This window comes from Heloderma suspectum, chromosome 11, assembly GCF_057233095.1.
Source record: "Heloderma suspectum isolate Gila_16-S chromosome 11, 16-S_ref, whole genome shotgun sequence".
NCBI classification, from domain to species: domain Eukaryota; kingdom Metazoa; phylum Chordata; class Lepidosauria; order Squamata; family Helodermatidae; genus Heloderma; species Heloderma suspectum.
This window is the reverse complement of record NC_139468.1, coordinates 2672051-2696869: the sequence shown is the minus strand read 5'-3', so window position 1 is coordinate 2696869 and position 24819 is coordinate 2672051. Positions and strand designations below refer to the sequence as shown.

Genomic DNA, 24819 nt, shown 5'->3' with positions numbered 1-24819 from the left:
GAATTGAGCACCTCTGCCTTTTCTTTGTCATCTGTTATTGTTTTGCCATCCTTATTTAATAGCTGAACCACCATTTCTTTCCTCTGCCTTTTATTATGCACGTAGCTGAAGAAAGCCTTTTTGTTGTTTTTAGCAACCCTCGCTAACCTCAGCTCGTTCTCAGCTTTAGCCTTCCTGACGCCATCCCTGCAATTCTGTGCTACCTGCCTCTACTCTTCCTTTGTTACTTGGCCTTCTTTCCACTTCCTATATGTGTCCTTTTTTGTTTTCAGGTCATCCCTAAGCTTTTTGTGAAGCCACATTGGCTTCTTCTGTTGTCTTCCACCTTTTCTTCTTGTTGGAATTGTTTGTGATTGTGCCTTGAGAATTTCCTTTTTTAAAAGCTCCCACCCATCTTGGACTCCTTTTCTCGTTAGCGTCGCTTGCCATGGGACCTTACTGATCATTGTTCTGAGTTTATTAAAATCAGCTTTCCTAAAATCCAGGGTACGCGTTTGACTACACACGGCTTTTGCTTCCCTTAGAACCAAGAACTCAAGTACAACATGGTCGCTTTCCCCCAGAATTCCTGTAACTGCTACTTGATCCACTAAGTCATCTCTGTTGGTTAGGGTCAAGTCAAGGATAGCCGATCCTCTAGTTCCTTCCTCTACTTTCTGTAGGAGGAAGTTATCCACCACACAAGTCAGGAATTTCCTAGAGGGGCCATGTTTGGCAGAATTTGTCTCCCAACAAATATCTGGGAAATTGAAGTCCCACATTACTACTACATCATGCTTCCTTAAAACATTGGCAATTTGCTTTTCAAAAGTTTCATCCTCGTCTTCTCCTTGATTGGGTGGCCGGTAGTAGACTCCGACCACCAGGTTCCTTTTATTCTTTGCTCCATTTATTTTAATCCAGAATCTCTCGATGAGGCTACCAAGCTCATCCTGCTGAATTTCTGTGCAGATATATGTATTTTCACATACAGTGCAACCCCACCTCCCTTTCTGTTCCTCCTGTTCTTAATTACTGTATTCCAGTCATGGAAGTCATCCCACCAAGTCTCAGTTATACCTAACAAGTCATAATTTCCCTCCTGTATTAAGAGTTCAAGTTCATTCTGTTTGTTTCCCATACTCTGGGCATTAGTATATAGACATCGAAGACCATGTGCTTCATAGTCTGGCTTCCTTCCTACATGTGTCTGAAGACTATTATTGGGTGCTATTAGAGCTGTTCTCTCCATTGCGGTGCATGAGACTACGTCCATTGTTACCCCAACTTTACATCTCCCTAGTATTTACTAATCCTAGTATCATAATATTGATGATAATAATTAAAAAGAAAAGAAAGATTATAAAGGATAAAAAATAAAAATAAAAAATAGAACAATCACTAATATATTTTATACTATCTATATTTTAGAGAGTATCATTTCTAAATATATAAATGAGTGTGCACATTTCTGTGTTTATATTTTATTAGCCACATTGAGCAGTATTTCTAATCGAAAGGTAGGATATAAATGTAATAAATAAATAAAAGTTACCAAGAGTGTGGATTTAAACTCCCAAGTTCTGTTTTGCCATTTGTTTTAGGAAATATCTCTAGCTAAAGTTACCTACCTCAAGCAAGTATCTGATTTGGCCTACTCCATTTAACTGCAGAAGTGTGTAGAAGACTTAATATTCCATAACATCACGTGGTACTGCAGAATAGAGGCATGCTTGCTCACCCTCTTGCATGCACATAAGGAAGGGCTGCAGCTCAGTGGTAGAGCATGTGCTTTGCATGCAAAAGGTCCCAACTTCAGTCCTGGGCATCTCCAGGCAAGAGAGAAAAAATGCTTGCCAGTCAGTGCCAAAAAACCTGGGCTAGTTGGACTAAAGTTTTGACTCAGTATAAGTTGCTTCTTATCTTCCACGCAACACTTCCTTCCTGTGGGAAGCTAGCATGTTGGGGAGAAATGCTCTTCTTGATGTGCTAGGTTTTTTCTGTTTAAAGTGCAGAGAACCTATGTCTGAATTCAAAACAAGGATTCGCCAGCCTACAGATATAAACTTGCCAGAAATTTTGAAGCTGTGTGTGGGGGGAAAACAGGGGTCTCCCCCATGAATAACAAAAATTGGGGGGGGGGGATTGAAAAATATGCAATACTTATTTTGTTAGTGCTCTTTATAAATCTAAAGTCACTTTGTTACTTTAGGAACCTAAAATGTATTATGTCTACCTTGGATTGCTCATGAAGTTATCATTAAAATTTAAAACATTTAAAAGCAAGCTCAGGTAAATTTGTATTTATTGTCTAAATAAACTATATGGTTGAAGTAAAACACCAGACATCGTGATTTTTTTGAGCAAATCCAGTTAAACATTTTAGGTTCCCAGTTTATGTCTGAACAGAAGGATCTTCAGCAATAATCCCTGAAACATCTGAATTATCCTACAAGCCAGAAGAAATAGGAAAAAACTGGAGACTTTATGATATATTATGATATGCTGACTCTAGTCACATGTTGGGAAACAGCGTGACTTGGAGCATCCCTAAATGTCTAGCAGTAAAACATGCATTAGCTCAATAATTTTAATAAGGAATGGAAGAAATAACTATGCTGGGTATGTTAGAGAGAGGATTAAAACAGTAACTTTCCCTTCAACATTTCCAAAAAATTTGCATCTCTTCTTAGAAAAGTCTTCCTATTAAGTAGTTTTTGAAAATAATTTTAGTGGAGTAGCCATATATGAGCACCTTGTCTTAAACATTTTATTCTAAAAATAAGTATTTCATAATTCAAAATTGTTAAATGTCTCCAATTTTAAAAAAAAAAACAACCCAAAGGTCTAGCTAGGGGTGAGAAATAAGAAACACTTCTTTCCAATTTCCTCCCCAGCTTTTTCCCAGGCCATCACATCTCTAGTCCTGCTCAGAAAGGTATAAACGTGAAATTAAATTAAAAAGCACAACCAAATAAATATGTCCCATTATATTCCTGCACATGTGGTTTTATTCTAATTAGAGTGCTCAAGTTGTATTTCTCATAATGACAACTCCAGAAGTAATGCCTCAGAGCATACTTGAATTCAGTTCTTCAGAACAATTGCCTAGAACTGAAAGCAAAACAAAGATATTAGTGGCAAGTAACCCTTGTTGCACTGGAAATATGTGTAAATGGGAAGCAAATGGCATAAATGCAACATTTAAAAAAAAATCCGGGGAGTAAAGTAACAGGATGAAAGGTCTAGAGCAGAAATTGAAACAGTTCATATCACTGGGAAGAAATATAGCAACAGAGACCATAGAAGAAGTCCTGGTGTGTTCCTTTGGTCATGTGGGTAGGAAACTGTCTAGTCTTCCCATTTCATGAGTAAAGTGTACCACACCTACTCAGGATGAAACTAATTATATCTCCCGCTGTACTCAGAATAATCATTTGCTGATCTTATTGCATGATTACTGAAGAAAACTCAGAAGCACACTCCTATAGAATCACTTTTCAAACTGTGTCTTACTAAGAAATTCAGTTATGCAAGTCCTAGATAGATATGTGACTCAGGAGGATACTTGCTTGAAAACAGTGATCCATGCTTGGATCTTATCCTGAAGTAACAAATGGATTCCTTGGCCTGGAAGGTGACATATATTGTAAGGTCTGATCCCTTTAAATTTTTCAGTTACTGCAAAGGTCTATGTTTCTTGTGCAGTGTTTCTTGCATACACCAGTTAATATCCATTCTGTATGCAGAAACAGACTTTTCTCCTCCAGAGTTTACATGCTTATGTTGTTCAGGGTGATGAAAAGAACTTTGCATTTTTCCTTGTAGTCTCCAGGGAGTTCCACCTATGGGCTTGTACCTGTGCAGAGCTCACCTGAAATGTTCTGGACCTCCCATTTTCTCCTTTCGAGGAGAGCTTTATCATTATCTGTGCATGCCTTGAGGGGTGGGATGGGTACTTCTTGCTTGGTTCTCTTCTAATGACAACAGAGAAATGACCAGGAAAGCTAATTCACTGCTGAAATTGAAACATACTTTATATAGTTTTACAGAAGCTTGAGGGTGACAGATGGAAAAATAGTATCTGTTATTGTGCATTTGCTACAAGAAGCCCAGGTTCCTTTGTTATAATGGACCTGCTTATAAATGGTCCTTTAACTGAGCAAAGCCAAGGGTTCATTGAATAAAAGGTGTTCTGATTTCTCCAGGTTCAGAGGTACTATGCTACAGCATGCCTGTGACCTGGGAGCAACAGTGCGGGAGGGCTGTTGTCCTCATGCTCCACTTGTGGGCTTCCCGGAGGCATCCAGGTAGATGGCTATCGTGAGAAGCATAATCCTTGACTGGATGGACTTTTGGTCCCATCCAAGAGGGTTGCTCTTAGGTTAAAATATTAAAAATAATGCTGTGAAGTTGAAGCACGTAAATGCAAAGTTAAAACACCTTTGATTGAACATATGGCTACCCTGCTGGTCTGCAGGTCTCTAGCATTTAAAAAGATCACTTGGCGAGAGCTGCCTGTCATTATTAGAAAGGAAATTTTTGCCATTCCCCTATAACACAAAACGGCAACAAATACCCAAGTGGCATGATGACAGATTGTCAGTTGCCTTTATATTACATGAAATATTGCTTGTTAAAATGTTCCTTTTATATAACTACAAGTAAAGCATCCATAAAGGCAATGTAGGAATGGCAATTACTGAAGCTTTGTTTTTCTTAACTTTTGGAATAGATATGGTCAAAATGTATCCAGATACTCTTCTTTTACTTTTATTAACAAGAAAATGTTTATTTTGCTAATGTGTTTAAGCTAGAGATGTAAAATTTCTGGAAATTTTGAGGCCATGGGGAAAAAAACCAGGTTTTTTTCCAGTGGGGTTTTGGGGGAAAAACAGAAATGTTAGGGAAAATGGAAAAATAAGCAATACTTATTTTTTTAGTGCTGTTTACAGATCTAAAGTCATTTTGTTGCTTTAAGACAGCCTTCCCCAACCTGGTGCTCTCCGGATATTTTGGACTTCAGCTCCCATCAGGCTCAGGCAAAAAATGGCTAGTGGTCAGGAATGCTGGGCACTGTAGTCCAAAACATCCAGTGGGCACCAGGTTGGGGAGGGCTGCTTTAGGAACATAAAGCAGCCTTTCTGTCCTAAAGTTATTTTATGCCTAACTTGCCTTGCTCATAAAATTATCATTTTATTTTAAAATGTTTAAAAGTAAACTCGGTTAGTAAATTTGTAATTATTTTCTGAATAGATTAGAAGTACATTAAATGACTGCTTACTGCATCAAAAACACAGGACTCTATAGAATAAAACCCAAACTGTCATGAACGCACATTTACTGTCAGGAACGCACAATGGTGACTCTACTAACATGTTGGGAAGCCGAGCATAAATGTCTATCAGTAAAAAGAAATAACTATGCTGGGAAACTTATGGAGAGGATTAAAAAAACATTTTTCCCCATTGCTTGATTATTTCCAGACATTTTACATCTCTTTGTTGTTTATTTGGTCAGTCGCTTCTGACTCTTCATGATTTCATGGACCAGCCCACGCCAGAGCTTCCTGTCGGCCGTCGCCACCCCCAGCTCCCCCAAGGTCGAGTCCGTCCCCTCCAGAATATCATCCATCCATCTTGCCCTTGGTCGGCCCCTCTTCCTTTTGCCTTCCACTTTCCCTAGCATCAGCATCTTCTCCAGGGTATCCTGTCTTATGATGTGGCCAAAGTACTTCAGTTTTGCCTTTAATATCATTCCCTCAAGTGAGCAGTCTGGCTTTATTTCCTGGAGTATGGACTGGTTTGATCTTCTTGCAGTCCAAGGCACTCTCAGAATTTTCCTCTAGCACCACAGTTCAAAAGCATCTATCTTCCTTCGCTCAGCCTTCCTTATGGTCCAGCTCTCACAGCCATAGGTTACTACGGGGAATACCATTGCTTTAACTTTACATCTCTAGTCTTTCTATAAAAGTGTTCTTATTACATAGTTCTTAGAAATAATTTTGGATGGAGTAAAGGCTGCATAACAATATATAAATACTTTTGTCTTAAATTCTAAAAGAAAATATTTCATAATGCAAAGCTGTTCAGTTTTTTCGGGGGAAAAACAAACGGTCCTCAGAAAACAGGGGGAAACGGTTTATTTCTATTATTTTCCAGGCCTTCACATCTCTAGTTTAAGTCATATTTAGTGAAAAATAAATATTAAAGTGAATTGTTCTGTGAAAAGGGAGTGAACTTAAACATAAAAGGACTAAGCCCTGAGTTGCTGCTAATGGTATGTGAATGGTTTCTTAAAACTGGTGAAAACTAGAATTGCGCACAGATGTGTGCATGATGGTGCATTACTTTTTGAATCATTTGTCACCAGCTAAGAGTAGTAATCAAGTTCAGCAAGACTGGCCACCTGAACCATTATTTTCAGATGTTATATTTGTGACAGTACTTCAGATTTTACAAGGTCTATACAGAAAGTTTTATAGAAAACTGGTGGTTGTGCATTAATTAAAGGGCGGTGTAGTATTTAACACAAAAATTATGGAAAACCTGGGATAGCTCTGCACATCTCTTTCCTTCTGTGGTTAAGGGAGAAGGCGGGCAAGCTGTGAGACAGGTGGGAACCAACCGTTTGTAAAGCTTGCTTAAGAAGTTTAATTATTGTGGTTGATGCCTAAGAATGAAAACTTCCATTGTACTTCTTTCCTTTAAATTCTATATGCTTTTTTCAATAGGTGAGCAAGGAAGCTTTAGCCATGGATCTGTTGTTGATGGAAGATTTGAAGGATTCATCAAGACTCACACTGGGACCTTTTATATTGAGCCAGCAGAAAGATATATTAAGGACAAAACCCTGCCTTTTCACTCAGTCATGTACCATGAAGATGATATTAGTAAGTGTTTTCATTCTGTTGTATGCAGTGAAAATAACCAGTACAGTGCAAATATCCCAAAACTGTGACATTTTTTTTTATGAAAGCAAACCTACTCCAGGGTATTCTGATACACATGCAGGGATATTCAGTGTTGCACTGGTGTACAGGGATGTATATACAAGCATTGGGAGACTGCATCAGGGGTCATTTTCTTTTCAAAGCCATTCTTCAGAGGTTTTTTAAAGTAATACTAGTAGTTCTTGGACTAGATGGTAGTTGGTTATGTTCCTGTAAGTTCCTCAGCCTCCTTTCAGAGAGTTTGATATTGGTCAAAGTACTTTACGAAGTATTCTAGCTAACATAAATAAGTGCCTACGTTGTATTGCATTCAGAATATGAAATTTAAAAACCCAACTTGCAGGCTTACGATGAAACATGAAACAAAAGGGAATGCTCTGTGGAGGGAAAGAGGGCACTCTGCATGTGCTAGGAAGGAATTATTCTAAAAGTGTAACTGGACCTAATAGAAAATGTCATGAAAACTCAAGAAATTCCTCCTCAGATTGCTTCTGGATGCTTATGTTTTTCAACCAGGCAACCTTGTTAGATGCTTATGTACAGTATCATCTTAGAGTTTCTTCTTGCTGGTATTTTGTATGGCTTTCATCTTAATGTCTGTGGATGGAATTTCGTCTTCAGAACACAGTTTTCTTGTCATTCATGCTGCTGCCACGACTGAGAGTTGGGGACCCTCCAGAAGGGCATGGGCTGTGGCCTGAGGGTTGCAATAGTGAAAATAGGGATCCACTCATATGAGCGACGGTGGCTTTCGTGCACAGAATAGTGCCTTTTAATGCACATCTTTACTTATATGCCCCATCACAGGTTAAGCCCTTCTAAATACTTTACCAGGCACCAGTTACTCATTCAGCCACTTAGATGTATGAGCATTGCCATGTGAACTTGGGTTCAAGGGTCAGTAGAGGTATCTGTTTTTTTTCCAGATTTATGCTGCAGTCTGCTCAGGTCATTCTCCCAGCATAGATGTAGGGTGACCCAGTTCAATCACTTGCCCAAGATCATAGCCACATACCCTGTATTAGTGACATCTAGAAGAATTGCAACCTCCTGGCTCCATACTCTTGCGACTAAAATGGGTTAGAATCCCCACTTCCACAAGTGTGCATGGAACAGTTAGAAAACATACATCTTTCTGCAGTCATGAATCTGAGCATGGGTGTAACAGAGCGGCCTAGCACCTGGCTCATCCATATGAAATGATCTTGAGCATGTACCCTTGGTTTGAAGTACCAGAATACTATGGAATACATTTAACTGGAGAGTGACATCACAACTATAAATTAGCACAGTATGAAGCTTTGAAGCGTATCCTGTGCAGGGGGCATATTGGTGCCAGTGTATATTTGGGGCACACAGCTCTGGCTGCTGCCCATTTTGTTTAGGAAGCCATCTGTTCCAGGCAACATGTCAGGACCCTTTGGTGCATTTGGGTTTAAATCAAAGAAATGGCTAGAATGACTTGGGATCATATTAGGGGAGAATAGTGGCCAGTTTGTCCCAAGTTGATCAGTATAAGAAGGAGCCTGATAGTAGCACTTGATATTTGCAGCCAAAGACTGGCTAGTTCAAATCAGTATATTCAAATTCAGCTCCCAGCTCCCACTATCATTAACTTCCTCTTGTCTTTTTTCCCTATCTTCTCTGCAATTTTTCAAGCTTCCTTTAGGTTTCTATTTATTAAATCTGCACCATTCGGCTACCTCTATCTCTAGAATCCCTGCCCCCTAGCTTCCCTACGTTCTAGGGTATTTTTCCAGTCTTTCCCACAAAACTACTGTCTCTAAGGTCTGAGTTTATAATCCCAGCCAAATGGACAACGTCCCTTTCTCTCAGAGAAACTGGACAGCAAATCTTCCATTGCCTTTAGGCACTGGAATGTTCATGAGTACTTCTTGCCAACACAGCAGCCCAGCCAATTGTTGTTAGAGGTTTTACTGCCACAAAGCACAAGCTATGCAATATAACATAGGTACTCTACCATTGGTTTGGCAGCTGGGTATAAGGAAAGAGTGGGATTGGCAAGGTTGCCAAAAGAGAGACAAACAGAAGGCCTTATTTTAAGCAAATCCAAATGTATGGGAAATAAATAGCTTGATGCTAGTCATTTAGGACAATCACGTTTGGAAGAGGCAAGTTAAATCTTGACTTTAAAAGAATATGGATCTCACTAACTTTATACAAACAACCCCCCCATCAGTGCCTGTCATTTATTATGTAGTTTATCAAGTCAAAAATCAAATTTATGGTGTCTCAACTGACAGTAGAATAAAGTGAACTTACGTTTGATTATAGAATCATAGAAGCATAGAATAGTAGGCCTACAAGGCCATTGAGTCCAACCCCCTGCTCAATGCAGGAATCCAAGTCAGAGCATCCCTGACAGATGGCTGTTCAGCCTTGTCTTGAACGTCTTCAGTGTGGGAGAGCCCACCACCTCCCTACGTAATTGGTTCCATTGTCGTATTGCTCTAACAGTCAGGAAGTTTTTCCTTATGTTCAGCCGGAATCTGGCTTCCTGTAACTTGAGCCCATTATTCCGTGTCCTGCAGTCTGGGATGATCAAGAAGAGATCCTGGCCTTCCTCTCTGTGACAACCCTTCAAGTTCTTGAAGAGTGCTATCATATCTCCCCTTAGTCTTCTCTTCTCAAGGCTAAACATGCTCAGTTCTTTCAGCCTGTCTTCATAGGGCTTTGTTTCCAGTCCTCTGATCATCTTTGTTGCCCTCCTCTGAACCCTCTCCAGTTTGTCTGCATCCTTCTTAAAGTGTGGTGCCCAGAACTGGACACAGTACTCCAGATGAGGCCTAACCAGTGCTGAGTAGAGGGGAACTAGTACTTCCTGGGATTTGGAAGCTATGCTTCTATTAATGCAGCCCAAAAGAGCATTTGCCTTTTTTGCAGCCACATCACATTGTTGGCTCATATTCAGCTTGTGATCGACAACAATTGCAAGATCTTTCTCGCTTGTAGTGTGGTTGAGCTACGTATCCCCCAACTTGTCACTGTGCATTTGGTTTCTTCTTCCTAGGTGCAGAACTTGGCATTTATCCCTATTAAATGTCATTCTGTTGTTTTCTGCCCAGCGCTCCAGTCTATCCAGATCACTTTGAATTTTGTTTCTGTCTTCCAAAGTATTAGCTATCCCGCCTAATTTTGTGTCATCTGCAAATTTGATCAGCATTCCCTGCACCTCCTCGTCCAAGTCATTCATAAAAATGTTGAAGAGCACTGGGCCCAGGACTGAGCCCTGCGGTACCCCACTCGTTACCTCTCCCCATTTTGAGAAGTTCCCATTGAGAAGCACTCTTTGAGTCTGATTGTGTAGCCCACTGTGAATCCACCGGATCGTTGTTTCATCTAGCCCACTTTGAGCTAGTTTGCTCATCAGGAGATCATGGGGCACTTTGTCGAAAGCTTTGCTGAAGTCGAGGTATATGGTGTCTACAGCATTCCCACGGTCTACAAGGCAGGTTACTTGATCAAAAAATGAGATCAGATTTGTCTGGCAGGACTTGTTTTTGACAAAACCATGTTGGCTTCGAGTAATCACGTCATTGTTTTCAAGGTGCTTACAAATGGATGGCTTTATCATCTGCTCCAGAATTTTCCCAGGGATTGGTGTCAGACTGACTGGTCTGTAGTTCCCAGGTTCCTCCTTTTTACCCTTTTTGAAGATAGGGACAACATTAGCCCTCTTCCAGTCATCTGGCACTTCCCCGGTCCTCCATGATTTCTCAAAGAGAATAGATGGCGGTTCTGAGAGTTCTTCTGCCAGTTCCTTTATTACTCTAGGATGCAGTCATCTGACCCTGGAGATTTGAACTCATTCAAAGTGATTAGGTCTTCCTTGACCATATGCCTATCGATCTCAAGCTGCAATCCTGCCCCTTCAGCCTGCACTTCGCCTTTGCCAGAGGGGTCATAGACCCTCTTTTGGGAGAAGACTGAGCCAAAGTAGCAGTTGAGCACCTCTGCCTTTTCTTTGTCATCTGTTACCGTTTCGCCATCCTTATTTAATAGCTGAACCACCATTTCTTTCCTCTGCCTTTTACTATGCACATAGCTGAAGAAAGCCTTTTTGTTGTTTTTAACATCCCTCGCTAGCCTCAGCTCGTTCTCAGCTTTAGCCTTCCTGACGCCATCCTTGCAATTCTGTGCTACCTGCCTGTCCTCTTCCTTTGTTACTTGGCCTTCTTTCCACTTCCTATATGTGTCCTTTTTTGTTTTCAGGTCATCCCTAAGCTTTTTGTGAAGCCACATTGGCTTCTTCTGTTGTCTTCCACCTTTTCTTCTTGTTGGAATTGTTTGTGATTGTGCCTTGAGAATTTCCTTTTTTAAAAGCTCCCACCCATCTTGGACTCCTTTTCTTGTTAGCGTCGCTTGCCATGGGACCTTACTGATCATTGTTCTGAGTTTATTAAAATCAGCTTTCCTAAAATCCAGGGTACATGTTTGACTACACTCGGCTTTTGCTTCCCTTAGAACCAAGAACTGAAGTGCAACATGGTCGCTTTCCCCCAGAATTCCTGTAACTGCTACTTGATCCACTAAGTCATCTGTGTTGGTTAGGATCAAGTCAAGGATAGCCGATCCTCTAGTTCCTTCCTCTACTTTCTGTAGGAGGAAGTTATCCACCACACAAGTCAGGAATTTCCTGGAGGGGCCATGTTTGGCAGAATTTGTCTCCCAACAAATATCTGGGAAATTGAAGTCCCACATTACTACTACATCATGCTTCCTTAAAACATTGGCAATTTGTTTTTCAAAAGTTTCATCCTCGTCTTCTCCTTGATTGGATGGCCAGTAGTAGACTCCGACCACCAGGTTCCTTTATTCTTTGCTCCATTTATTTTGATCCAGATGCTCTCGATGGGGCTACCAAGCTCATCCTCCTGTATTTCTGTGCAGAGATATGTATTTTTCACATACAGTGCAACCCCACCTCCCTTTCTGTTCCTCCTGTTCTTTTTGAACAAGTTATATCCTTCAACTGCTGTATTCCAGTCATGAGAGTCATCTCACCAAGTCTCAGTTATACCTATCAAGTCATAATTTCCCTCTTGTATTAAGAGTTCAAGTTCGTTCTGTTTGTTTCCCATACTCTGGGCATTAGTATATAGACATCGAAGACCATGTGCTTCATAGTCTGGCTTTCTTCCTACATGTGTCTGAACACTATTATTGGGCGCTATCAGAGCTGTTCTCTCCATTGCAGTGCATGCGCCTACGTCCATTGTTACCCCCAACATTACATCTCCCTTACCCGTAGGATTCAGTTTAAATCCCTCCTGATGAAGTTCTTCATGCTGTGGCCAAACACATTCTTCCCATCCTTTGTGAGGTGCAACCCGTCCCTTGCCAACAGCCCATCTTCCAGGAAGTATAGCCCGTGGTCCCAGAATCCAAATCTCTCTCGTCAGCACCACCTTCGTAGCCAGTCATTCACCCGGAGTATTTTTCGTTCCCTTTCTATCCCTCTTCTAACTACTGGAAGGATGGATGAGAAAACTACCTGGGCCCCAAAGTTCTTGAGTTTCCTTCCCAAAGCTTCAAAGTCTGATGTGATCTCTTCGTAGCTCCGCTTGGCGGTATCATTTGTTCCCACATGGATGAGAAGAAAGGGATACCTGTCAGTGGGCTTTATGAGTGCAGGCAACCTTTCAGTCACGTCTCTAATCCGTCCTCCCGGGAGACAACATTCCTGGCGAGTCCACGGGTCTTCGTGACATACTTGGGTCTCGATCCCACGCAGCAAGGAGTCTCCCAGTACTACCACTCTTCTCTTGTTGTTGTTGTAGGCCTGGGTTTCATCGCCTCTGCTTGACTGACCTTCAGCCTCTTGCTCACTCTCATGTAGGTTCCCCTGTGATTCTTCCTCTGCAGGCTGTCCTCCAGTCTCATCCGCAAGTACCTGGAATCAGTTCCACAGCTCCACTGCTTCCACTGGTGCAGAGTGGCGTCTAGTTCTTCTTCTCCTAACTGTCACCCTTTTCCAAGGAGTATCCTCTACTCCATTTTTCTTCACCTCAGCATTTCCCACTTCTGCCTCATCTTTCTGTTGCTCTTCAAGCTTCTGGTCTGCCCTTTGCTGCTGTAGTTCCCCCGTTCTGTCCAAGAACTCTTCGTGTTCTCTTATTCCCCAGAGGGTCAACAGTCGCCGCTCCAGTCCACTTTTTTTTCCAGCAGCGTGATCAACTTGCACTTGTTGCAGGTATAGGCCATGTTGTTCTCAGGCAAGAAAACAAACATTGCACACACCTTGCAGGTCACCACCACTGGAGAGTCTTGTCCTTCCATAGCCTCTTTTCCCTTTTTGTGTCTAGCTTTGTAATTGTTCTAGACTAGCCTGTGCCTGTTCCTGTACTCAGTAGAGGTTAAAAGCAGAGTCCCACTTGTGTGAAAGTGTGTGTTACAAGACAAATAAATGGAAAAAAGTTAGTTAAAAATAAAATAAAATGAAAAATGAAAAAATGTTAAAAAATTGTAAGAGTCCTCTTGTCTCCTGTGCTATGCTGCAAGGAGGTAAGAAGACCAACATCAGGTCAAACGAATGCTTGTGATAAAGAAGGAATCTATTTCTAGTGAGTGAGCCTGTCAGTTGCCCATCTTTCAGTTTTTGGCAAGAATATCCTTTTAGCAGCTTTTCAGGCACAACAATGTAACATATGTTTAGCATCACAATGAAGTCTTATTCAGAGATTAAACAAAAGCCCATTCTGCAAGTGAGGATCATCTTGTTTGCTTCCTACAAAGTCCTTTGTCCACATTGCAGAGAAATTGATCAGTGAAAGGCAAGCCTTCTGTTCTAATTTCAAAATACGGTAAATTATTTCAGATCCTCCCTCTTGATCTGTATTCATACTTCTTATGGAATTAATGCTAATAATTGCAACTGATGGAGTTTTTGGAGTTCCACTCTTGCTTGAAAGGAATTGTCTTGATTAGTTTTTGCTTGCGCTGTGCCATAAGTTCTCTTACAAAATGCAGAAATGACTGAAATTTGTTCCTAGAGCAGCCTTCTCCAACTTGCTGGCTGGAAATAATGTGAGTTGCAGTCCAACACATTTGGAGGGCACCAGGTGAGAGAAGGTTGGCCTGGAGCAATGATTGCATGAACATTTTGCAATAAATCATGGGTTTAGCACATACAATGGTATTGGCGCTAAATGAATGTTGAATGGTGGTAGGAAATGGGGATGCTATAGGGATTATTGGCACATCTTATCTTGAGGTAACACCCTCCTTTGTTTTATATGTTCAGATCAGAATCACAAAGCTGAAGTAAGTCTAAAGAGGAAAGGGACCATCTAGTATAGAGTAGATCTAGATCATCGCACATAGTTTTGCAATTAGAAGCAAAATATTTTGAAGAATAATGAATTCATAAGCATATGTCAAATTGCAAATGCTAAATCTTGCATTTGTATCTAATTCTAGCATTAAATAGTACTTGGAAGTTTCCTAAAAATAGTTTGAACATTAGTCCGTCTTCCCACCTCTCTTTTGCTGAATATAGGAATGCTTGGTTTATAGGTATTTTCTGTTTGTGATATATTGTTTATACATATGTACTAAGAAAAGAAATGGTAGCTATAATTAGTTCAGGGGTAAGCAACCTTTTGGGCTATGGGCACATTTGGCAATTTGAGAAACTGTCGTGGGCCACCATCACAAAATGGCTGCCAGGGGAGGCATGGTAAAGGACATGTAACTTGCCCAAAAGACTAAGCACAAGGCAGAGGTGGGGTCTGAACCCCAACCCTAAACAACTCTTTTGAACCCACAGTTTTCATCATCAAAAATCTATTTCACAGCAATCCCTGCTGTCAGTAAGAAACTGTCTTAATTTTTTTTTAAGTGGGAGGAGTACGACACCTTAGCAGGCACCAAGAAAGGTGTCTGGGGCACATTGGTTGGCACCCTGTTGCCTATTCCTGATGTCGTTTATAGTACATTGAATGGCAGGGCCTTGTGAATTGCTACTTTTTCTTCAAGAAGATGAAAATACTAGAACTTTTAAACTCTGCTTTACTGCTTTAACCCCCCACCTTGTTTTTTTTCCTTCCAACTATAGAGGAGTGGAGTTAGGAAAATAGCCATCAGGAACATTGTTCTTTACTTACAAAATTGCCCATTCCCTAATACACTTCTGAATGAAAATAATGACTGAACTGATGTCACTAATCCCCTTTTGTCTTTCCCATTTCCATTTAAAAGTGTATTTAATAGGTATTACTGACATAATTTCCTTTAATGTACCTTTTATAGAACTAGACTTTACCCTTCACTTTACCCTTCACTAATACTAGATTTGCATCAAAAACTGACATAAGACCTTCATTTCATAAAGATGGCTAGGCCTGTAATTGGATTGAAGACATAGCCAATTTAAATTTGCCCTGTGAGGTCATCTGGTCTGTATCAGATATGAGGTGTAGACATTAACCAAACCAATATTTTATGGTTAGGTGGATGTTGGTTGCATAGCCTTCTCAAGATATATTTTCCACACAGAGAACTTCCCACTGTAGCGTGGGCGTTCAGCATTTTGAATAAAAATGCCACTTCTCTGGTCTCTTAGGTCCAAGGAGCAGGCAACAGTCCTCAGTAATGAATTTTGAGGCAGATCAAATATATTGAAATGTGTTTTCCTGAACTATGCAGAAGTGGCCAGGCTGCTTTGTTCCATTATACAATTTCAAAGCAGTATATTTTAGAGCAGTAGGAGTTAGGCAAGAGAGGAGGAGCCTTTCTACCTGATAGTGACCTGGGCCTTTATACATCTGGCTTCACTGGCTAGATATTTCTCACCTTTGGTAATCTTCCAGTAGATCATAACCCCAAGAAAGTGGGTTGTACCAGTGTCACCGCCGCTGTTTTCTTTCTCTTTTGACTTCATAAAGGGAGAGGAGGGGAGCTGAGAGAGGCAGATCTACACAAGAAAATTAATGGGTGTCATGTTGTAGGTGTGCTTCTGAGCCTGAAAAGCTTGAAGATAACAACCTTTAAACAAAGTATAGATCCTCCATGGCACATGTATATTTAATAACTCTCTTTTCAAAAGTACTAGTACTTAGACTAACTGAAGATTTCAGCTGATCTGTTAGAAAAGCTGAACCAACTTTGGGGCTGAAGTTCTTTTTTGCCTTCAGCTTTGTGGTTGGTGAGGCTTCTTCAGACTTCCTATGTTCTAGGCATTCTGTTCCTGGAAGATCTCAGATTACCTTCAGTACTGGGAGGATATGATGTTATCCGTACCTCTCTGTAGTTTCTTTGCCTGACTCGGGGACAGTGTGGATTGATTTAAATCAAATTTCCCATTGAGACTTTCATATATTTCCTGAACAATGGTGCGAAGCTCACCGCTAAACCGTGTTAACTTACCGCTAAATAGAGTGTTATTTTCACGGTTTTGTTCTTACAAGCAGACTTTGCATCTCTTTCTTGCACTGTATATATTTTGCGGGCTTTTTGACCTATAGAGGAGATATCTTTAAAACATTCCCATATAGGGTTGGTCTTATGACCAGCACCCACAACAGTTTGAGGTTAATGGCGTAATGTAATATATGTTTATTAAGAAATAGATTCCATTGAGTTCAGTGGGGCATACTCTCAGGCAAGTGTATGGGACTACAAGAAGGTACACACTGAACAACTTTGTCTTTCTTCTTTCCGGTGTTTCTTCTTTCTGCTTCACTCTGTCTTGGCCCAGCCTCACCCTCACAGAAAACGTACTAAACAAAAGTGAAATGCCCATAACTGATTGGTCAAAGCAAGTTTTTGATAATTACTAGTGAGACTAGAACAGTTTATTATCAAGTGAAAATGAAATCCCTATGTTTGGTAGTTTGAGTGTAAATATTCATATTTGAAATGGTCAGATTGGTTCTTCATTTCCATAGAAAAACCTCCTTAACTGAATGTATCTCGTAGAGACATTGATTCAGTTCAAAGATTAACCATGTGCTTATATCCAGATTATTTAATGTTAACCTAGTTGTCATTTAAGTGAAACCTAGTATTTATATTTTTAAAAAATCCAATTAAAACATTCAAAAATCAAAATTTTCTAATTTTAAAATCTTTGTTTATCAACTGTGTTATATTGTATTTCTGTCTTAACTACCTCATTAGCCTTGCTTGGCCCGGCACCACCACATCACATAAGCACAGATCAACATCCCTAACCAGCCTGTGTCATTGCACATGTGACTTTAGTCAGAGAAACACAACCTGATAGGTCAGAAATTTCAAGATACAAGAGCTGATACAGCAATTTTCATGAGATGAAAAACTGCAGCGAATGCCATGTTTGATCTGGTGTGATAACCCCCATGCCAAATCTGCCTGTTTGACAAGTGTCATTTGGATTTCTTGTTGCCCACTTGGAGTCGAGAATGAGGTGACTCTGGTAATAGGACTTGCAGGCAAGTCACTTGGGGTGGGCCTTGCCCTCTTGTGGAAGTGGCCCTCTGGCAAAACTAGTTGCTGACTGTGGATATATGAAACCATTTTTCATTCACATACCATCTCCCCACCATGCACACCTAAAAATGTAAATCTGTTTAATCCATATTGCAGCATGTCACATGCTGAACCTGATGCACCATACAACAGTACCTGTAGGGCAAACCACATGAACACCATGCCTTTTCACCCCCTTGAAGGCATTTGTCCTGTATTTGCGCCTCGAAGTATTCTCTCTCTCAGGCCATTGACTGCACATCCAACCATCCCAAGCCATTTGTAGGCTAGCCTGGCAGGTGTCTTCTGAATAATGTGCCCCGGGAATATCCTTGGGGCCTAGGGTGAAGGCCATCATTGCTTGTGGCACCATTTTCCTAGAAGTCACTGCTTGGGCAGCCTGTTGATACCAGTGGCATTTGGGCTGTGCAGATACTTGGGCCTAGTTATTACTGATATTGGAAATAACCAAGCTGCTGCCAGAGGCACTATTTTCATGAAAAAACAATTTGTAAATAATTGAAGCCTTGCTGAGTACATGCAGTATTCAAGTGAGCACATTAGGATTGTCAAGTCAAACTCAAAAAATATCTAGGGCTGGTGTGTTTCAGTGTACAAGGTTGGAATTTTTAAAAAATCTGTGCTGAATTCATCTTAATTATTATTTGTGTTGAGACCCATAGAAAAACAAAACATATTTGGCACTCTTGCTATCTCTGTATTATCTGTTTGTATGCCATTGCTCTCTGATCTCCACCCCCAAATATGCTGGAGGGCTATATGCAACCTATTGAACTCAGCATTGTCAAAAGCGTTAAACTGGTAATTGATATGTGTTAACTCCTTTACCCTTTTCAGCTACTTTGAAATCTCTGGAATCTTAAAATGAATCATATTTGCTTTAAAATCGGGTGGGGGATTGGACATCTTAATTTGAAAAGTGCTGATGAGGAAAATACATGGAGTTGTAGCTTCACCTTTGGTTTCATAATTAAAATCCAACTTCACTTGATTTGTATTTTAGGATATCCACATAAATATGGACCACAAGGTGGTTGTGCAGATCATTCCGTTTTTGAAAGAATGAAGAAGTACCAAATGACTGATGTGGAAGAGCCAACAAACCGGGTATAAAATGTTAAGGAAATTATTTGGTCTATTTGATAAAATACCCCTGACCACCACTACCCATTCCCACACTTAGTTTTTCATAACTTTTACAGAGTTTTTAATCGTTGACCAGGATTTAGAGAACTGCAGTAGGCATGGCCAATGGCTTGGGCATGTCTACTGATTTTTGTTTGTTTGTTTTTACTTTAAATAGCTGTGCCATTATTACTGCTTCACTTTGGACTTGCCATATGTCATAAGAGGGCTTCTGTATGAGAAACACAATCTCAATGACCCCTTGAGTGTGCAGAACTAGTTGAACCTTTCTCTGTAGCCGAGCCATACTGTCTGAAAATGCAGTGAACATTAACTGTATTTTCTAAATAAAATTCAAGTCATGAAGCTTTACATATAACCAGGATCATGGATATACCAATGGCTGAACTGATTTATTAGGTTTTCTGATTTCTTTTAAAAGTTAATTGCAGGTTTTAAGAACATTTTAAATACCTGTCAGCAGCAGGCCTAAAAACTTGGCTGAGAATTTCCTCAGGCTACAGAAATGTGTCTTTATTATTGAAACTTCATTCATGCATTCAGCTGGCTCATGAGCTGTTTTATTTCCTCTTAGTCCTTGGATAAACTTTGCATGTGCTAAATTAATTGGAGGCAAACATTCTTAACAGCCGAGTCACTGTACCAGCGCGTATGGTAACAGGAACTGTGCTGGCTTTGAGACACTATAATTGTTGATGCTGTAGAGATGTGTCGAATGTGCTCTCTCATTAAAGACAACATGCAGGTCCCATATGATGGAGGGCAGAAGTCTTGGGATTAATAGCCCATACACATTGTTAGAGCATTGCCTTGTTTTTTTCATTGCTTGCTTTTGCTGTTTTTTTAATGCAGATTGTTGCTGTTAGGTTGCATAGTGTATGTCTGTGTGACTTTTTCATAAGTTAGTTGATCTCTGTATTCTTTGAAGTGGAAGGCTGTATGGAAATGTTATTCATAAATATGACTGTTCCTTGGCTTCGTATGCTGTAGCAACCTTCAGAAGAACATACCAGTCATGTCCCAGAGCACTTAAGAAGAAAACGAGCTGCACAAGCTGAGAAAAATACTTGCCAGCTCTACATTCAGACAGACCATCTATTCTTTAGATACTACGGAACAAGAGAAGCTGTGATTGCACAGGTGAGCCTGTAGCTGTTGCTTCTTCTAAAAAGGATGAAAGGAAGATGCTTTTTTATGCTATATTACAGTGCTGCATGAATAATCATTACTAGTACAGCTATCGTAGCACATTTAAAGGCATCTTTAGTGTTACAACCACAGGCATTGTTGTTGTTTTCTGACAAATTATCATGTATACAAGTGTGTGAATTACTCTTCATTTTATGCTTCATGCAGTGTTATCTTCTCAGTTGTGGAATCTGTATTACTTCGTGGGTGTGTACTGTATTGCCTCTAGAACAGATGATAAATCCCCAGGAAGGGGAGACGACTTGAAAGTTCACTGAGATCAATAAGATTAATAATAAGGGTTGTGGCTCAGTTGGAAAGCATATGCAAAAGGTCCCAGGTTGTTCCACAGCCTAGGAGCAGCCATTGGGAAGGTCCTCCCTCATGTTTCCACCAGACATGCCTCTGAAGGCAGCAGTACTGAAAGAAGGGCCTCTCCCAAAGACCTGGGCAGTTCATAGTGGGAGATCAGGCTTTCAGGCATAGGGCTTTATAGGTCAAAACCAGCACTTTGAATTGTACCTGGACACAGACGGGTAGCCTGTGAAACTGTTGTAAGAGTTATATGATCCCTGTAAGTGGCCCTGATCAACAGTCTGGGTGCAGCATTCTGGACCAGTTGCAGTTTCTGAACAGTTTTCCAAACAAGGCAGCTTCTTAGATCCTGTATGCATGGGAGAGAATTGTACAGCCAGAGCTTTAACCTTTTTCTGTTGTAGATATCCAGCCATGTTAAAGCAATTGACACAATTTACCAGTCAACAGACTTCTCAGGAATCCGGAACATCAGTTTCATGGTGAAAAGAATAAGAGTAAGTATCTTGCAACTTAATTTTTAGGAGCTCTGTTTCTGTCTCTGGTTGCTTTAGTTCCTGCTAAACAAAGATGCTTCTGTTACACGTGATCTATTCCAATAATCCAGTGTTGCTGATTCTATTGTACATTGGTCTCCCTGCTTATACTTGAGGAATCAAAGTTTGAGGCAAGTTTCTAATCTGTAAATAATGCTCCATTTACTTGTAAATTAACATAGTTTAGTGGCCAGCTTTACACGATTGTCTAGGAAATATGTGAAGTTTCAATGGGAAATTTTAAATCAGCGATTTAAATTGCCTTGATTTCAATCGATCTACCCTGCTACTTGGATTTTAAATAGGGCATGGAGGAGCAACAGAGCACTCCACCAGTCCCTCTCACTTGAGGGCACACAGTTCTTTGAATTATTGCTTTTGGGGGAAATCTCCATGAACAAAATCAGTTGGTAAAATTGGATTCTTAGCTGAAGCACCGAGTCCGGTGTAGCAGATGGAATTTTGTACCTGGGTTTGATGTTTTGCTCAGCTTTGGAACTCACTGAGCATGCTTTGGCAATCATAATGAGCCGCTTTGCATGTAACGAGAAGCCACTGGGGGTGAATTTCTGTATGGTGCTTCTCATTGTGGCACCGGCCACCATTTTGAAAATTCAAACCACAGGCAGGGTGCGCTGTAGTTTATTACATGCAAACCTGCTGAGGGTAGACTGTTGAAGTGGTTAACAAGCCACCCTCAACCCTAAAACAGGCCATGGGTTGTGGGTGGCTTGTTAACCACGCACCTTTGCTGGGTTTGCATGTAATAAGCTGCAGCATGCCCCCGCTGCGGCTTGAATTTTTAAAATGCAAAATGGCAAGACCTGCAGGGGAATTGACCCACAGTAGTTTGCCGTTACGTGTGAACCAGGTGTCTGTTTCAGCCTTGCCCATCAGGGAGAATATAATGGCATATCGTTCATGGATGTCACCATAACCTACTTGGATGTGGTGGCATGAAAAGCCAGTGTTAAAGGTATAGGAGGAAATAAAACCGAAGTGTCTTTTCTATCTGCTATTTCTTAAATTGTAAGGTAGGCCTTCAGATGTAAGCAAGTCATTGTGTGTGCATGCTTGTGGAGTAGGGCTCTTCTTCCACCTCAGTCTCTGGGTGTGCATTTTTGTGTCTACCTTCTGACCAAGATGTGTTGTATACTATTGCTCCTGTACTGCTAGGTAATGGTACTGAGGAGTCATTGAAACAGTCCCTTTTCTGTTCAGATGTGCTTTGATTACCTCTACCTGAGCCTTGCATTTAAGCACTAGCCTGGTAGCCATAGGTAATGAAGAATTGCATGCAGGCAAGTGAGAGGGGCTGGTAGAGAGTTCTGTTCCTCCTCCGTGTGCTGCATAAAACCCACATGGCAGGGTAGATCAATTTAAATTGATTTAAATTAAAGCTATTTAAATCAGTGGTTTTAAATCATTAAGAAAAAAAGACGGATTTAAATTTTCCCATTGATACTTCATATACTCTGTAAACAATAGTGCAAAGCTGGCCACTAAACCATGTCAATTTGCAAGTAAATGAAGCATTATTTATGCTATTGTTAGAGAGCTTCGGCTATTGGGCAGTATAGAAATGAAATTAAATAATTGTTTCACTCTTGCAACCAGGCCTTGCCTCTTTGTCACACTGTACATATTTTGCATGGTTTCTTTTTTTTTTTTAACTATAGAGGGCATCTTTTTAAAAATATTCCCTTATGAACCAGTGGCCATGATGGTTAGAATCATAGAATCATAGAATAGTAGGGTTGGAAGGGGCCTAAAAGTCCACTGAGTTCAACCCCCTGCTCAGTGCAGGAATCCAAGTCAGAGCATCCCTGACAGGTGGCTGTCCAGCCTCGTCTTAAAGGCCTCCAGTGTGGGAGAGCCCACCACCTCCCCAGGTAATTGGTTCCATTGCCGTATTGCTCTGACACTCAGGAAGTTTTTCCTGATGTTCAGCCGGAATCTGGCTTCCTGTAACTTGAGCCCATTATTCCGTGTCCTGCACTCTGGGATGATCAAGAAGAGATCCTGGCCTTCTTCTCTGTGACAACCTTTCAAGTACTTGAAGAGTGCTATCATATCTCCCCTCAGTCTTCTCTTCTCAAGGCTAAACATGCCCAGTTCTTTCAGTCTCTCTTCATAGGGCTTTGTTTCCAGTCCCCTGATCATCTTTGTTGCCCTCCTTTGAACCCTCTCCAGCTTGTCTGCATCCTTCTTAAAGTGTGGTGCCCAGAACTGGACACAGTACTCCAGATGAGGCCTAACCAGTGCTGAGTAGAGGGGAACTAGTACTTCCCGGGATTTGGAAGCGATGCTTCTATTAATGCAGCCCAAAATAGCATTTGCCTTTTTTGCAGCCACATCACATTGTTGGCTCATATTCAGCTTGTGATCGACGACAATTCCAAGATCCTTCTCGCTCGTAGTGTGGTTGAGCCACGTATCCCCCATCTTGTAACTGTGCATTTGGTTTCTTTTTCCTAGGTGCAGAACTTGGCATTTGTCCCTATTAAATGCCATTCTGTTGTTTTCTGCCCAGCACTCCAGTCTATCCAGATCACTTTGAATTTTGTTTCTGTCTTCCAAAGTATTAGCTATCCCTCCCAATTTTGTGTCATCTGCAAATTTGATCAGCATTCCCTGCACCTCCTCATCCAAGTCATTCATAAAAATGTTGAAGAGCACTGGGCCCAGGACTGAGCCCTGCGGTACCCCACTCGTTACCTCTCCCCAGCTTGAGAAGGTCCCATTGATAAGCACTCTTTGAGTCCGATTCTGTAGCCAACTGTGGATCCACATGATCGTTGTTTCATCTAGCCCACTTCGAGCAAGTTTGCTCATCAGGATATCATGGGGCACTTTGTCGAAAGCTTTGCTGAAGTCGAGGTATATGATGTCTACAGCATTCCCACGGTCTACAAGGGAGGTGACTTGATCAAAAAATGAGATCAGATTTGTCTGGCAGGACTTGTTTTTGACAAATCCATGTTGGCTTCGAGTAATCACAGCATTGTTGTCAAGGTGCTTCCAGATGGATTGCTTTATGATCTGCTCCAGAATTTTCCCAGGGGTTGATGTCAGACTGACTGGTCTGTAGTTCCCAGGTTCCTCCTTTTTACCCTTTTTGAAGATAGGGACAACGTTAGCCATCCTCCAGTCATCTGGCACTTCCCCGGTCCTCCATGATTTCTCAAAGAGAATAGACAGCGGTTCTGAGAGTTCTTCTGCCAGTTCCTTTATTACTCTAGGATGCAGTTCATCTGGCCCTGGAGATTTGAACTCATTCAAAGTAATGAGGTGTTCCTTGACCATATGCCTGTCGATCTCAAGCTGCAATCCTGCCCCTTCAGCCTGTACTTCGCCTTTGCCAGGGGGGTCATAGACCCTCTTTTGGGAGAAGACTGAGCCAAAGTAGGAATTGAGCACCTCTGCCTTTTCTTTGTCATCTGTTATCATTTTGCCATCCTTATTTAATAGCTGAACAACCATTTCTTTCCTCTGCCTTTTACTATGCACGTAGCTGAAGAAAGCCTTTTTGTTGTTTTTAGCATCCCTTGCTAATCTCACCTCGTTCTCCGCTTTAGCCTTCCTGACGCCATCCCTGCAATTCTGTGCTACCTGCCTGTACTCTTCCTTTGTTACTTGGCCTTCTTTCCACTTCCTATATGTGTCCTTTTTTGTTTTCAGGTCATCCCTAAGCTTTTTGTGAAGCCACATTGGCTTCTTCTGTTGTCTTCCACCTTTTCTTCTTGTTGGAATTGTTTGTGATTGTGCCTTGAGAATTTCCTTTTTTAAAAGCTCCCACCCATCTTGGACTCCTTTTCTCGCTAGCATTGTTTGCCATGGGACCTTACTGATCATTGTTCTGAGTTTATTAAAATCAGCTTTCCTAAAATCCAGGGTACACGTTTGAGTACACTCGGCTTTTGCTTCCCTTAGAACCAAGAACTCAAGTACAACATGGTCGCTTTCCCCCAGAGTTCCTGTAACTGCTACTTTATCCAGTAAGTCATCTCTGTTGGTTAGGATCAAGTCAAGGATAGCCGATCCTCTAGTTCCTTCCTCTACTTTCTGTAGGAGGAAGTTATCCGCCACACAAGTCAGGAATTTCCTGGAGGGGCCATGTTTTGCAGAATTTGTCTCCCAACAAATATCGGGGAAATTGAAGTCCCCCATTACTACTACATCATGCTTCCTTAAAACATTGGCTATTTGCTT

General features: G+C 41.0%; 1 protein-coding gene across 2 annotated transcripts in view; it reads left to right on the top strand.

Moving 5' to 3' along the window:
* Positions 1-24819, top strand: part of ADAM10 (ADAM metallopeptidase domain 10) — a 72145-nt gene that overhangs the window by 24077 nt on the left and 23249 nt on the right. For both annotated transcript variants that reach the window (XM_084816592.1, XM_084816591.1), the window contains exons 4-7: positions 6713-6871; positions 18426-18529; positions 19559-19708; positions 20476-20568. In XM_084816592.1, coding sequence (XP_084672718.1) covers positions 6713-6871; positions 18426-18529; positions 19559-19708; positions 20476-20568 — 506 coding nt within the window. The remainder of the gene's footprint in view (positions 1-6712; positions 6872-18425; positions 18530-19558; positions 19709-20475; positions 20569-24819) is intronic.